Source organism: Formica exsecta, unplaced genomic scaffold (assembly GCF_003651465.1).
Source record: "Formica exsecta isolate Colony F162 unplaced genomic scaffold, ASM365146v1 scaffold826, whole genome shotgun sequence".
Lineage (NCBI taxonomy): Eukaryota > Metazoa > Arthropoda > Insecta > Hymenoptera > Formicidae > Formica > Formica exsecta.
The window spans coordinates 238,643-252,259 of record NW_021853596.1 but is presented as its reverse complement, the minus strand read 5'-3'; the positions used below and the strand labels follow the sequence as shown (position 1 = coordinate 252,259).

The window sequence follows — 13,617 nt, the reverse complement described above, 5'->3', positions numbered from 1 at the left end:
TAATATATAATCCCTACATTTTAATGTAGTATAAATTTTTGCAAATATTTTAACACATTGCATTTCGCCATGCAATTGAAATCTCGAGTTATTTAAATTTTTTAAACGATTATTATCGATACGGCCATTTTTCAATTTACATTTTTGTAAAATAGAGAAGCGTATGCAAATCTTAGAAAATTCCTGAGAAAGTGGCTTTCTGCACATTTCCTGCTTTTTAGAGGAAATTTGGTGTTACATTTTTATTTCTACTTCTTTTCCTGTACCGTGGTCTTTTCCGATTTGTTTCTATGGGTGGTGCAATGTACCCTGCAGGCAAGGATGGCAGCAAGGTAACAACCGTAGTGGCGACTCCCGGTGCTGGACCAGATCGTCCTCAAGAGGTCGCGTACACTGACACCAAGGTCATCGGCAATGGCAGCTTCGGCGTGGTATACCAAGCCAAACTCTGTGACTCGGGCGAAATGGTCGCCATCAAGAAAGTTCTTCAGGATAAGCGATTTAAAGTAAGCATATTTATATTACTTTCTGATATATATATGTATATATATATGTATATAGAATAATATACAAACAAGGTAAAATAACGAACTAAATACAAAAATGTGCTAGAAGCATTGTCACGTAGAATAATAAGATGACATTTCATGCACATTTGTATTTATTTCGCTAGTTTTATTTTATTTTATGTGTTATTTTATATTATCTTCTTATTCTATATTTATAATTTTATTCTGCATTTTATTTTCTTTTAATTTATTTTTTATCATGTTTTAGCGTTCTATTCTATTTTATTTATTTAAATTTAAAAAATATATATTAAATAATAAGATTCTCTTTTTACGTTTTTTTTTTCCAGAACAGAGAATTACAAATTATGCGACGCCTTGAGCACTGCAACATTGTGAAACTCAAATATTTCTTTTACTCTAGTGGTGATAAGGTAACTATCTTATCTTTAAGCCTTCTATAAATTTTAAGCGGAGCTTTTGTCTGTCATATAAAAATTCAAAGATTCTGTCATTTCGTCGAGGATCTCGTGGAAAAATGACGCAAAATATGCGATTATGCGATGTTAATCATTATACCGCCACTGATTAGCGCGCGATTATGGATTTTGTTGCTATTGATTTATTATATAATAATGTGTGCTATAAAATAAAACGAAAGATGTTTATTTAATGCATGCCACATTGTTATGTTCTTTTAGAACATCTTAACCGCGACTAATCCGGTTTTTCACGTTGACGTAAGTTGAAGCACACCCAGTAGTTTGTGCGAAATTCCCCCTTTTGGCGAAAAAGAGTCGTAGGCAAATTTTCGCTTTCACATAAGAACATACATCTTCACATTCGTATCATTCTTTTGAAACGTCATTTATTAAATCTTTTATTTTTGATTTGGATTTAGATAAATCACGCTGCTTCGCTAGTCTCGTTATCTCGTAACTTCTTGGAAAGCGTGTGTGTTAACTTAAATGTGAATAACATGAGGACGTCGATATGCGTGTCCAAGAAAGATAATGAAGAATATAATTTAAACGACGTGGCCTATAATTGCTATAATTAACTAATTTTAATCACAAATTCTTTGAAACATTTTTTTATTGATTTTTTTACCGAGATTTTGAGATATTAATAGCCTGAAAAAAAAGATTTTTCGAACAAATAAATTACTAAGATAATATTTTCATATTCTAGTAATCCTTAATTAATTCTTAAAATTTATTAAAATATTTGTATGATGTTGAAGATTAGAAAATTTAAAAAGTAAAGAAAAATTTACGATCGAAGTAATTAAAAAAAGCTAATAAAAATAGAAAACTTTTTTAAATTCTGGTTAAAGAGAATTTGTCATTAAAATTTAGATTGCGAATTGTGGAACATTCTATATATATATATTTTTTTAGCGATAGCATAATTGATGTTTGGTTTTGAAGTAGTGTGTCTTTGAGACGATAAATACTCGTAGACAGATCTCAGCTTTTATGAATATCGCAGTAGGATTGTCTTTTTCTCTTCTTTTTTTTTTAGAAGGACGAGGTTTATCTCAATCTAGTCCTGGAATACATACCGGAAACTGTGTACAAAGTCGCTCGACATTATAGCAAAAGCAAGCAGACGATACCAATCAGCTTCATCAAGGTGAGTTATTTCTAATGTTTCCAGAGAATCATAATATAAAACAAAAAATAGAAATCATATATATTTCTCTATCTATTCGTACTTGCGTTTTTATACAAGTAAAATTTATAATTTTGCTATATAATGATTTGAAATCCCAATAATTCTAACCTTATTAGGACCTTTTCGCATTTGTACATATCCTAAAATTTTACGCTCTAACAAAGTTAAAAATGCAACTCCTACTAATAATATAATTAATAAAATTAATAAATTTAATATATTTAATTTAATATACTGATAAAACTCATATAAAATTATTACTTATATATTTTTAATATTTTATATATATATTAATTAAATTCTAAACTTAATACACTTATCTGCCAAAGTAATTTTAATTTTATATATTAATTAATATTTATCAATTTTTACTATTTATATTTTTATAATAATAATAATAATTATTTAATTTTTTTTAAAATAAATTAAACTTAATAAATAAATAATTTAAATTTTTAACTTTATTCATTAATTTAAATAAAAAAATTATTTAAAATAATTAGTCCTTTCGTACAAAATTATTTTCATATATTATAGATAGAAACCGATCTGGCTTACACCGATCTTAACTCAAATCATGTAAAATTTTAATAGTCGAACAGAAAAAAATTTTGTAAACTTATGTCATAACATATTGTATATATATAGTATATAGTATAAAAGAGATGAAGATAAGCTTTGATTTTTTTTTTGCAGCTATATATGTATCAACTGTTCCGTTCGTTGGCGTACATCCACTCGTTGGGTATCTGCCACAGAGATATTAAGCCGCAGAATCTACTCTTAGATCCGGACACCGGCGTCTTGAAGCTATGCGATTTCGGTTCGGCTAAACACTTAGTGAAAGGCGAGCCCAATGTGTCTTACATTTGCAGTCGCTATTATCGTGCACCTGAGCTCATCTTTGGTGCTATCGATTATACTACAAAGATTGGTAAGCTACAAATTTTGATCGATCTAAAAATTTGAGAAATCATCTTTAGACGCGCTCTATCATTTTTTAATCTTTAGCAGATACCTGCTAGAATTAAGCTCTTAGGCTTCCATAACACATGATAAAATGTAGAAAATTCAATTTTTTTTTTTTAATTTTTATATTTTGTTATTAGTATATTGTAATACTCTTTTACAATAGGGTTATATTTTTATTACATCTCTTTTCTAGTTTAATTTTCTTGATATATTTTTCTCTCATTTTCTCGATAGATGTTTGGAGCGCAGGTTGCGTGCTGGCAGAATTGTTGCTAGGCCAACCGATATTTCCCGGCGATAGCGGCGTCGATCAGCTGGTAGAAATTATCAAAGTCCTTGGTACACCTACGCGCGATCAGATACGTGAGATGAATCCCAACTATACCGAATTCAAATTTCCACAAATTAAGTCGCATCCTTGGCAAAAGGTAAAATTTACTGTTTCACTTACAAATAATTTCATAATACTATTATGTACCTGACACATAATACTTACACATACACACATACAGACATACACATCCCCAGCGACATTTTCCAAATACTTCACTTTATCTCGTGATTGTCTCTTATTTCACACATATGTCTATCATTTTGTGACTAAAAACTCGTTATAAATAATTAAAGAGCCAATTTTCGTCTTAAATCCATATATCTGAAAATAGAAGTAATAGAAATTACTTCAATTTTTTAAAAATATGTGGATTTTTTTTTAGATAAATATAAATTTCAGACGATCTGATTAATAACAAAAAAGAGTTGATCTAGTTAATTTTATAACGAAAGGAGAGAAGTAGGGTCGAATTTTAGATGAGATATTGTAATAAGAAATTATTTAATGCACACTTTTGGAAAAAGGAAAGTATTTTTTTCGTGTTTAAAACTTTATCGATGACGCATTAACGGCATTAGCGGCTTGATATGCCATTCATCAATACATGTACTCGTGGTTTGCAGTATATGCTTCAACGAATGAGTGAAACACCTGTGTGTTCCACGGAGCACCAGAAGATTAGAGTAAGTGGGCTGACTTGCAACAAGTTTTATCAACATATAACTGGTACAAAGTTTCTCTATCTTGGCTCATTGTACTAACATCCAAACTTCCATTTCGATATTCGGACAAACGTGCAGATTTATCTCCAATCTATTCGGTAAACTAACTTTAAAAAGGGATAAGAGAAAAAGAGAAAAAAAAATAATTTTTATTATTTTCTCTATACAATCATCTTCCTTATATGAGAATCTCCTTGTTGCCGGTTCATCTCATCTGTTAACGTTACTAACGATCTACTGTACCTCTTGTATTTGTTGTGGCGACTGAAAATAATTAAGAGTATCACTTACTCTGATATTCTGGTGAGATTTGCATTTATGTCAAACAAGGAATGAATAACATATTTTAGCCTTTCGTGTCTATCAAGAGTAGTGCTTGGAGTCTGTGTTATTCATTTTAGATATATATATACATATTCATACTTACATTGTACTTATTCGACTATCATGCTGATACAACATTACATAAATAGAAAGATTGCGCGCGCGCTCACACACGCGTAGAGAGAGGGTAGGAAAAAAGTAACAGAATACTCTTGTTATTTCGAAAAGTACGGATTTTAGAAAAAAATGTTTTAAACAAAAGTTATAAGGTTTCAAGTGTTGCAATTCAATTGTCGAATGATATTATTTTGACCTTGGATCACTTTGTGAACATCATCTGGAATTTTTTAAACAAGAATCTCTTTTATTGCATATTCTTATAGCTGATGTCGAAACGTTTTCAAAATGTCATGGTTAAACCGTCTTTCGTTAAGAACTTCTTAAGTTGTAAACCGTCGAACTTTCTGTAAGTCAGGAAGCTCCCAACGAAAGGGAATTTAATTATATCGTTTTGAAAACATCTCGACATCAGTTATAAGAATATGCAATAAAAATGGAAATTCCTGTTTAAAATATTAAAAATGATCTTTATATGATCTTGGCAAAATCAGAATGATACTACCATTCGATGCAATATATGAAATCCAACAACTTTTCTTTAAAATAATTATTTTCAAAAACCTATAGATTTCGAAGTAGAATAGATGTTTCGTTATTTTTTCCACACCTTGTATGTATGTGTGTATGCGTGTGTGTATTAAATTCCATATGGAACAGATGTTTCTGGATGGTATCAATCATAATCATCATTTTATCTTCAATTCTCAACAAATATAAAAGATATTTTTTTAAGCATCATAAAATGAAATATAGGAACTGAAATCTTACAAAATGGAATGATTAAAATCACTGTCTTATGAAACTTTTAATGTAGCCAATTGCAACACTGGATACGCTATTTTCAATTTTATGATTTTTTCCTTAGATTAATAATCAATATGATCTTAAAATCTTATAAATAGTGGCATCTATGTGATTCAAAAAAAAAAATTTTAATTCTATTTATATACAGGCTGAAACATTATAACATCCCAAAATCAACAACATATTTTGCGTCAAATTATGTATTAAACATTATATATTGTATCTAAGAACGAAATCTTTATAATAAATCTTTATTATAAATCTTTATAATAATCTTTATAATTTAAAATAAATAAGACCATTTATTAAAGATCAGGTGATATTTTACAGATTTCATGATATGAAAAGCTTATCAAAGTTTATGATATCTATTAAGGGCTAAAGTCAAACATTTTTACATTATTAATATCCTATTCTGGCTACTAATTATTCATATAACTTTCAATCTTTAATTAAATCTTACGATGTATGCAACAGGAAACAGTTTAGTTGGCATTTCTCATTAATCTATTTAGACTCATAGAAGCAAAAGCCTTTGAAATATCCTGGATTGGAGCGTTAATTGGACTACACCCGTACTCTTCTTACCGCTTTACCATAAAATCATACATAATAAAGATGATTACGTAACGGATTTCTTATTGCTCACGTTATAATCATCGAATAACAATTAAATGTTGAATTTAAGATATAAAACACTATTTGACGTGGATTCGATGATGATTGCAGGTATTCAGGGCGCGCACACCGCCAGAAGCGATGGATCTAGTGGCACGATTGCTAGAGTACACACCATCGCTGCGTATGACACCACTGCAGGCATGCGCGCATTCCTTCTTCAATGAGTTGCGTGAGCAAGGAACACGGCTTCCGAGCGGCCGTGAACTACCGCCGCTGTTTAACTTCACCGAACATGAGTTGCGCATTCAGCCGGTCCTCAACAGCATGCTGATACCCAAGTATATGCAATCGGCCACCGCTACCACCGGTACGGAGGGAACTCCTGGCGGGGGCGGCGGGGGTGGAGGTGGCGGTCAATCGGACGCCACGGGCGCCGCCGCCAGCGCTAGCGGTAACTCTAGTGATAATAGCGTTACCAATCCTAACACCACCACCAATACTATCAGTACCAATACGCAAAACACCGACTCTAGCCAATCGAACATGGCTTGAATCGCTTTGTTCTTTTTTCTTTTTCTTTTTTTTAATGTTATCAAAGAATCAGATTACAGCGGCATGACGAATCTATCTCTCTTCTGACGAGGATGTCCATGTTGTAAATGCGATATATTGCATTGCGGAGTTTATAGAAATAAGATTTTTTCACCTTCTAGAGCGAGAAGTAGCGTAATACAGCGACGCGACTCGGCGAGATTAAGGTTTATCCATCACCGTAGTAGTCATATTGGATATATTTATGACATCAGGAAAGGATCGTATATGTTGAAGTAAATCATCTTCGTCGCATGATACACAACTCGTATTTGATAGAATGGAATTTATGAGACATGCTGATTTTTCGTTTGCGAATTGATATCTGAAAGCTCGATCTGTCATAAAATTAATTTTATAGCAAATATGGGATATATATATAGCTCATTATTTACTATAAAATACAGATCAAACTTTCAGATATCAATCTGCAAATAAAAAAAGAATCAGCACATGTTATATATATATATATAAGCAAATATGTTTATATTAAATTATTTACTAAAAGGAAAGTGTTTAATCTACTTCTTTGTAATATATTTTTCTTGAAGTTGATAAGTAAAAAAAATTTATGTGCACAATATTACGCATGAGAAAAAACAACTCGTATGATTTTCTATTTCTGATGCTATAAAACAATACGACTCTCACAGAAACCTTAATTATACTATATCGTTGCCGAATCGGATTCAGTGTATATATATATATGTAGGAAGTGGTCCTTCTTTAATTTTAAATAACCGCTGAGAATGCGTTTATACTCTAGTTAAAGATAAACTAAGAGGATGTGTAATCTAATGTGTCTCTAGTAATGTCGTTTGCATCACCATCGTTTTATACTTTAAGACACCGTGGTATCAAAGCTCGACGAAAGTATCAATTTAAAATGAATAAGAATACCGATAATAATTGAAGGATACTACTGTCTTTCGTAGACCAGACCGATGCAATTTGATGACAAATTCTTAATTATATATCTTATGTTTATATAAAAAAATGGTCCCTCTTTAACTGATAATTAAATGCAACTGTAATAAAAACAGTCAAATGTCCGTATCGTGAATTTCTTTCGAGACCAATGAATGTTTTTATTGTGAGTTTTGTCGCTCTTATTTTTAATGGCACATGCGCAGAATGAAAATGTTGCTTTCTCATTCAATTTATCACGTGGTCATGTGGTAAATAATAAATAATGACAGCAGTGTAAAGGCAGAACATCATGTTATGTGTTATTTCACAATACAAGGTCGCAGAAATTACGGGAGTTTACTATACGAACATTCAACTGTATATGTATATCGCGTTAGATTATTTGTAGATATTTTTGGGCGGCGTTAAATATCTGCAAAATTAATTCTTGAGAAAGTACCGACGGTTAAAGGAAGACTATTGTGCTATTAACGTAATTCGATGGCAAATAAGCTATTCTTTTGCCGAATTGACTTAGAAATGCACACAGAAACTGGTTTTTCTTTAATCGAAAAATAACCGACCCGGCATACTCTAGTTGAAAGCAAACTAAAACAATGTGTAATTAAATGTCTAGCAATTTGTTATTACATCAGCTTTGAGGAGGGTACCGATGAGGATTGGAGAAAGACCATTGTGCTATTGATGTAATTTAGCGTATATATAAGAATTGGTCGTTCTCTAATAATTATAATATCTGCTAAACGCGTGATTCTAGTTATGGAAAACTAAAAAAGATGACACCCGGTAACATTATTTTATCAAGACAATACAGGATCGAAATCGATATAATTTCACTAAGTTTATATTTGAAGATTCTTTTTTTTTATTTATTCGCAGATCAATAGAGTGATAACTGTCTTATAATATCTTTTTACGGGAAATTGGGTTTAATCGGAACTATATCGGTTTCGGATCTTTGTACATGGTCATTGCTGCGAGATCAGTTTAAAATAAGAAAACAAAAAGCAGTGGATTATCATACTCTCTACTCGCAAGGCAAGTTTCATTTTCAGACTATAATTTCTCAAGGTTTCAGTCAGACTGAAGACATTAAGACAAGAATATTAAGAATGAGTAACAAAATAACAATGAATATAAAAATGACAAGTAATAATGATACTAATACATCAATAAAACTAGTAGTCCATGTTTTGTCTCGACTGAAATGATCTTGTAAGTAAATTATCAAGGAAAGAATGTTCTCTGTCTTGTGTTTAGATTTCTAACGAATTTCTTTCATAGATTAATGGCTACTACTGATAAACGAAAAAATACATTACGAAAGATATCTTTTTCAGATATAAAAACCTATCGACTCGCCGCAAAATGGCTAAACGCTATTATACGCCAGCATAATTAGAAAGAATGTTAGCTAGCAAGCCGGAGCATTTAGCGAGAAGACATATTCGTGCCTATCGGTCATATCTCGGCGCGTTAAGTCATTGTCCCTAGCACTCTGTCGCTATTATTATACTATGACTCTTCGGATTCTCGGCTGTCCAAATCTTTTTTTTTTTTTTTTTTTTTTAATCGTAGATGACGAACTTCTGATTGACCCAACGGAGCGATTTATCATACTTTTAATGACATGTACATGGCGAACGGATTTTTTGATGCATTAATGAAATCGCTTCAATAATGAAGAAAGCTCTTTTTGCGTGTTAAACATGTTCCCGAAATCAGTTATACGGAAAACAATCGAACATTCGAATTCTTTTCGAAAAAAAGAACACATGTGATAAGAAAAAGAAAACTTTCTAAGGTTAAGAAGAGAGGGCTTATATATCATATTAGATCCTTCGTTTTGCAAGAATTACGAAATAATTTGTAACATAATTCTGATTTTCAAAATATAATTACAACATTTGAAAAAATAAATAATATTGAAATGTAAAATAATATATATATTAAAAATGCATCTATATCTATATTATTGAGTTGCTATTAGCAACACCTTTGTAATATGTTAACTATTGTAAGAAAGGCAGTTATGCGAAAATCAAATCCATTTGTTGATGTTTTTGACAGAATAGAAAAGCTGCAAAAAATCGAAAATATAAAAATATAATTTTTTAGATTTAAAAATTCAAAAATGTACATACACACATAGACACAGGGTGAAATCATATCTTTGGAATGTATATCTGCAGTAATTCTACGCAGTGTAATGTCGACCTCAACTTTTAAGCTATGTATTCCTTAGATTAAATGACGTACAAAGGTTTATAACCATTATTTTGAAAATATCTTGTGGCTGCCAGTTACAAGAATATAAAATTAAAAAAAAAAGGATTTTAATTCAAAAATTTCAAAGAGTAAGTCTTGACATATTTCTGTTCATGTCAAACTAAAGTTATCATTACATTCTCATTAAAATCAAATAACTTTTACCTAAAACATTTTTCACAAAAATGCTTTGTTTTCAAATTATTCAGCTGGTTCAATTGATATGAATCACCCGGTGTATATCATGTTTCATATATACATACACATAACACACACACACATACATACAAAATCAAACTTTTACATTTGAATTCCGGGTCACGCAGTTATCTTGCATGTATACATATCATTGCGTCCAAAAAGATAGAAGTCAAGTAGTTCGGATTTTCTTTTTTTTTTTAACTAGAGGTGAAAACAAAATGGCGTGTGTAAAATTTGAAAAGAGAATAATCTAGAAAAGTTAAAGATTTTGAAAATAAATTTGAATTTTATGGACGTGTTGAAGGCATTAAAATTAAGTTTTTAGACCACTAAAAAAAAAAAAACCCTTTCTTTTTTTTTTTCTTTTTATCAATGCTATATATCTCTCACGTTTAGTTTTAAATAAAATCACACGTCGTCTATTCCGTTTTGTTTTGGAGAAATACATGGGATGTGCTCTGCTAAATGTCTTCCGATTTTGAAGAAAAGAAAGTACATCTTGCACAAAAAAATTGCAAACGTATCAATGATAGAAATATTAAACTGACATTCTCTAGCCATATATGTGTACAGATACGAGTCACACCGTTCTAAACAATTATATTCAAATCGAATAAATGTGATTAAAAAAGCTAAACTACTACATAAGATATACTGCATAGAATGCGTTTATTGTAGAGCAAACTTGGACATGAAGAGAATTTTCGGATAAATTGATTTATTAGCTAGGTGTGGTGCGCGTGTTATAAAGATAATTATTCTGTAATTTTTTTTCTCTTTTTTTGCAGTGTATTTATATAAATCCTTGCTGAGAGATGGCTGGCTTGATACAAAGGCTCGAACTATCTTCTTCGTGTTATCACGTTGATAGCATAATGCGAAGCATTCTTTCGAAAAGAAATTTCGAAATGATCGAAATTTAAATTTGGCGAAATTACACCGGCTTGTATCTCTAAATCTGTTTGTTTCAGATGCACTTCTTCTGTCTTCTCTTTTCTTTGAAATATATACATCTTTATATACATTTATATTTTATTTTACAACGAAAGAAAAGTGTAACTGAAATAAACAGATCTCCTGTTTCTTTTGAGTTTTAGGCGATTATCAAGAGAAGTGTCGAATTCAGAAACGGAGGAGAGATTAGCTGGAAATCTAGCTGTGAAATAGAGAAATGATATATCTTAATATGAACATTGAATCAAAGCACAGCTTGGACATAGATATTGTTGATTATTTATCGTGATTATTATTATTATTAATAAACGAAAAATTTATCGATTTTCGATTTTAATTAATTCCTTTCTCACATCTCATCTCATCTAATCACAATTTGTCTTTTTGATATTGTTTACTTGACATAACGCGTCGATATCGGGATATGGAAAATTTACAAATGGAGTTTCTATATTTAATGATTTATTAAGCAGCACAACAAACATATAGTGTGATCGTCAATATAGAAGACAAATGTAAAATATATTGAAAGTCTGTATAAATATTTTCAATATTGATCGAGAAATTCGTTTATTTCGCTTTTTCTTTTATTAATATCAAAAGCTATATGGGAGAAAAAATGAACGAATCTTTCGATGGACTTAAATATACACATATACGTATATATATAATTTAATTTATAGAATTAAATATGTAACGTGTATTAAATATGTGACATGATTAATAACAACACATCACTGCTGTTGTAAAGAAAAAAAGAATAGGAAAAAGATTAGAGAGAACAAAATATATTTCTAAATAATATTAATTAAATAATATATTCTCTCTTTCCTTTGTTTGCGAATATATTTTATTCGTTAAGTCTTCTTTTCATTCTAACATCATTTACATTCAGTTTTTTTTGAAGTGTAGTAAATAAAATGTAACATTTTTGTAAAAAAAAAGAACAAAAAATTAATAAAGTAATGTAATACCTAGAATATATACGTGTATGTATCAATGTATATGTGTGTGTATATGTATGTATTAAATTAGTGCAAAAGATATAAAATCAAGAATTTAAAATTGTAGAGAACGGAAAAAGAAGAAGTACATTGAAGCCAAGCACAATATATAGCATAACTATTTTAATTAATGCAAATTATTTTAAATTTTGGTAAAAAAATTTTTATTTTGAATTTTATTGTATGTAAAAAACTTTTGCAACAATATAATACTTAATGTAATATATTTTACGTTTTGACGTAACGAATGTGTGTGCTTATATAACGTTATTTTTATCGTGATATATGTTAATATATGTATAAGGTAAGAATGCTAAGCAAGTGACATATAGTACAGTTCGGTACTACCGTACTTCTTCGTAAAAAATAAGCATTTTTTTCATTACCAAAATTTCCGGAAATGCATTGTTTTTGAGAAATTTTTTTAATATATACTGGCAAAAATTTTAAACTTGTAATAAAAAGATGACTTTCTCCCTTTGACATTTTGGCTGAGGAAAAATCGTCTCCAAATTGTCCAGAAAATCTATTATTAAAACGACATCCGGTGGTTTTGGGACATACAGTTTATATTTTCTAATTTTAATTATGTTAAATAATGTTTATATTTAGAGGAATAGAAAAGACAAAAATTATCTTTCAATCTTAATTTTGAATATCTTACACATATAATTTCATTCAAGGAATTTTCTCCAAATTTACTTCAATTCATCCATTTTTTCCAAAGACATTTTATATATATACAGTATATATATCATTTATAAATTTATAACGTCAATTAAAATGTACTATAGATGCCTTTATATACCAAGGTGTTTGATATTAAGGTGTGAGTGATTACGAATAATGTTAACTTTTTCTCGATCTGAAATCTGATCTTAGCGTTCGATTTAAGAGCCCTAAATGGACATCCTCTTCAGAAAGGTATAAGAAATCTTACGTGAAGCAAAAAAATTCTGAATCTTTAATATAAAAAATTTATAATTGATGATAATTTATTTTTTATCATAACCCAGGAAAAATATATAATCGTATAAAAAGGACCTCGCACATTTTAAATGTAAAACTGGCTTTGGTGAAATTGGCTGAAAAAAAATTGATTACGTAATACGAAAAATATTTATACGTGTATTTAGATTGTTAACAGCATAATCGAATCCTGTAACGTAGAGCAGGAAATGTGGAAATCTCGTATCTTAATGGTTTCCAATGACACTCACTTTAAGCAATTCTATCATTTATAGTTTCGATTTTTGGACTTAATGCTCATAAAAACTTTTGATCGACACCACCTAAACTATAACATATTTCAATTTCAGCCAATTTCATCGGAACCACTTTTATATTTAAAATATGCGGGTTTTATATATGATTATGTATATATGTTTTTGTTCTCATATATCTCTTCGTATATACAGAACAAATAATAAGAAGAATAATTGAAATATAATTAAATAAATAATTTTTGCATTCTCTTTTTTTAAAAAAGTGGAATTTGAAGAAATAAGAAAAATTGCACATATATAATCATATATAAACATATATATATATATATATATATATATATATATATATATATATATATA

The 13,617-nt window shown here is 29.7% G+C and overlaps 1 protein-coding gene across 13 annotated transcripts in view; it reads left to right on the top strand.

Moving 5' to 3' along the window:
* LOC115244661 (glycogen synthase kinase-3 beta-like) overlaps positions 1 to 13,617 on the top strand; it is a 36,047-nt gene that overhangs the window by 10,806 nt on the left and 11,624 nt on the right. For 12 of the 13 annotated variants that reach the window (XM_029822506.1, XM_029822505.1, XM_029822503.1 and 9 more), the window contains exons 3-8: positions 316 to 506; positions 860 to 943; positions 2,034 to 2,144; positions 2,883 to 3,120; positions 3,393 to 3,586; positions 6,192 to 12,004. In XM_029822506.1, coding sequence (XP_029678366.1) covers positions 316 to 506; positions 860 to 943; positions 2,034 to 2,144; positions 2,883 to 3,120; positions 3,393 to 3,586; positions 6,192 to 6,635 — 1,262 coding nt within the window. In that variant the 3' untranslated portion in view covers positions 6,636 to 12,004. Of the gene's footprint in view, positions 1 to 315; positions 507 to 859; positions 944 to 2,033; positions 2,145 to 2,882; positions 3,121 to 3,392; positions 3,587 to 6,191; positions 12,005 to 13,617 lie in introns of those variants that run through there. The other variant, XM_029822507.1, reaches the window with a different exon arrangement.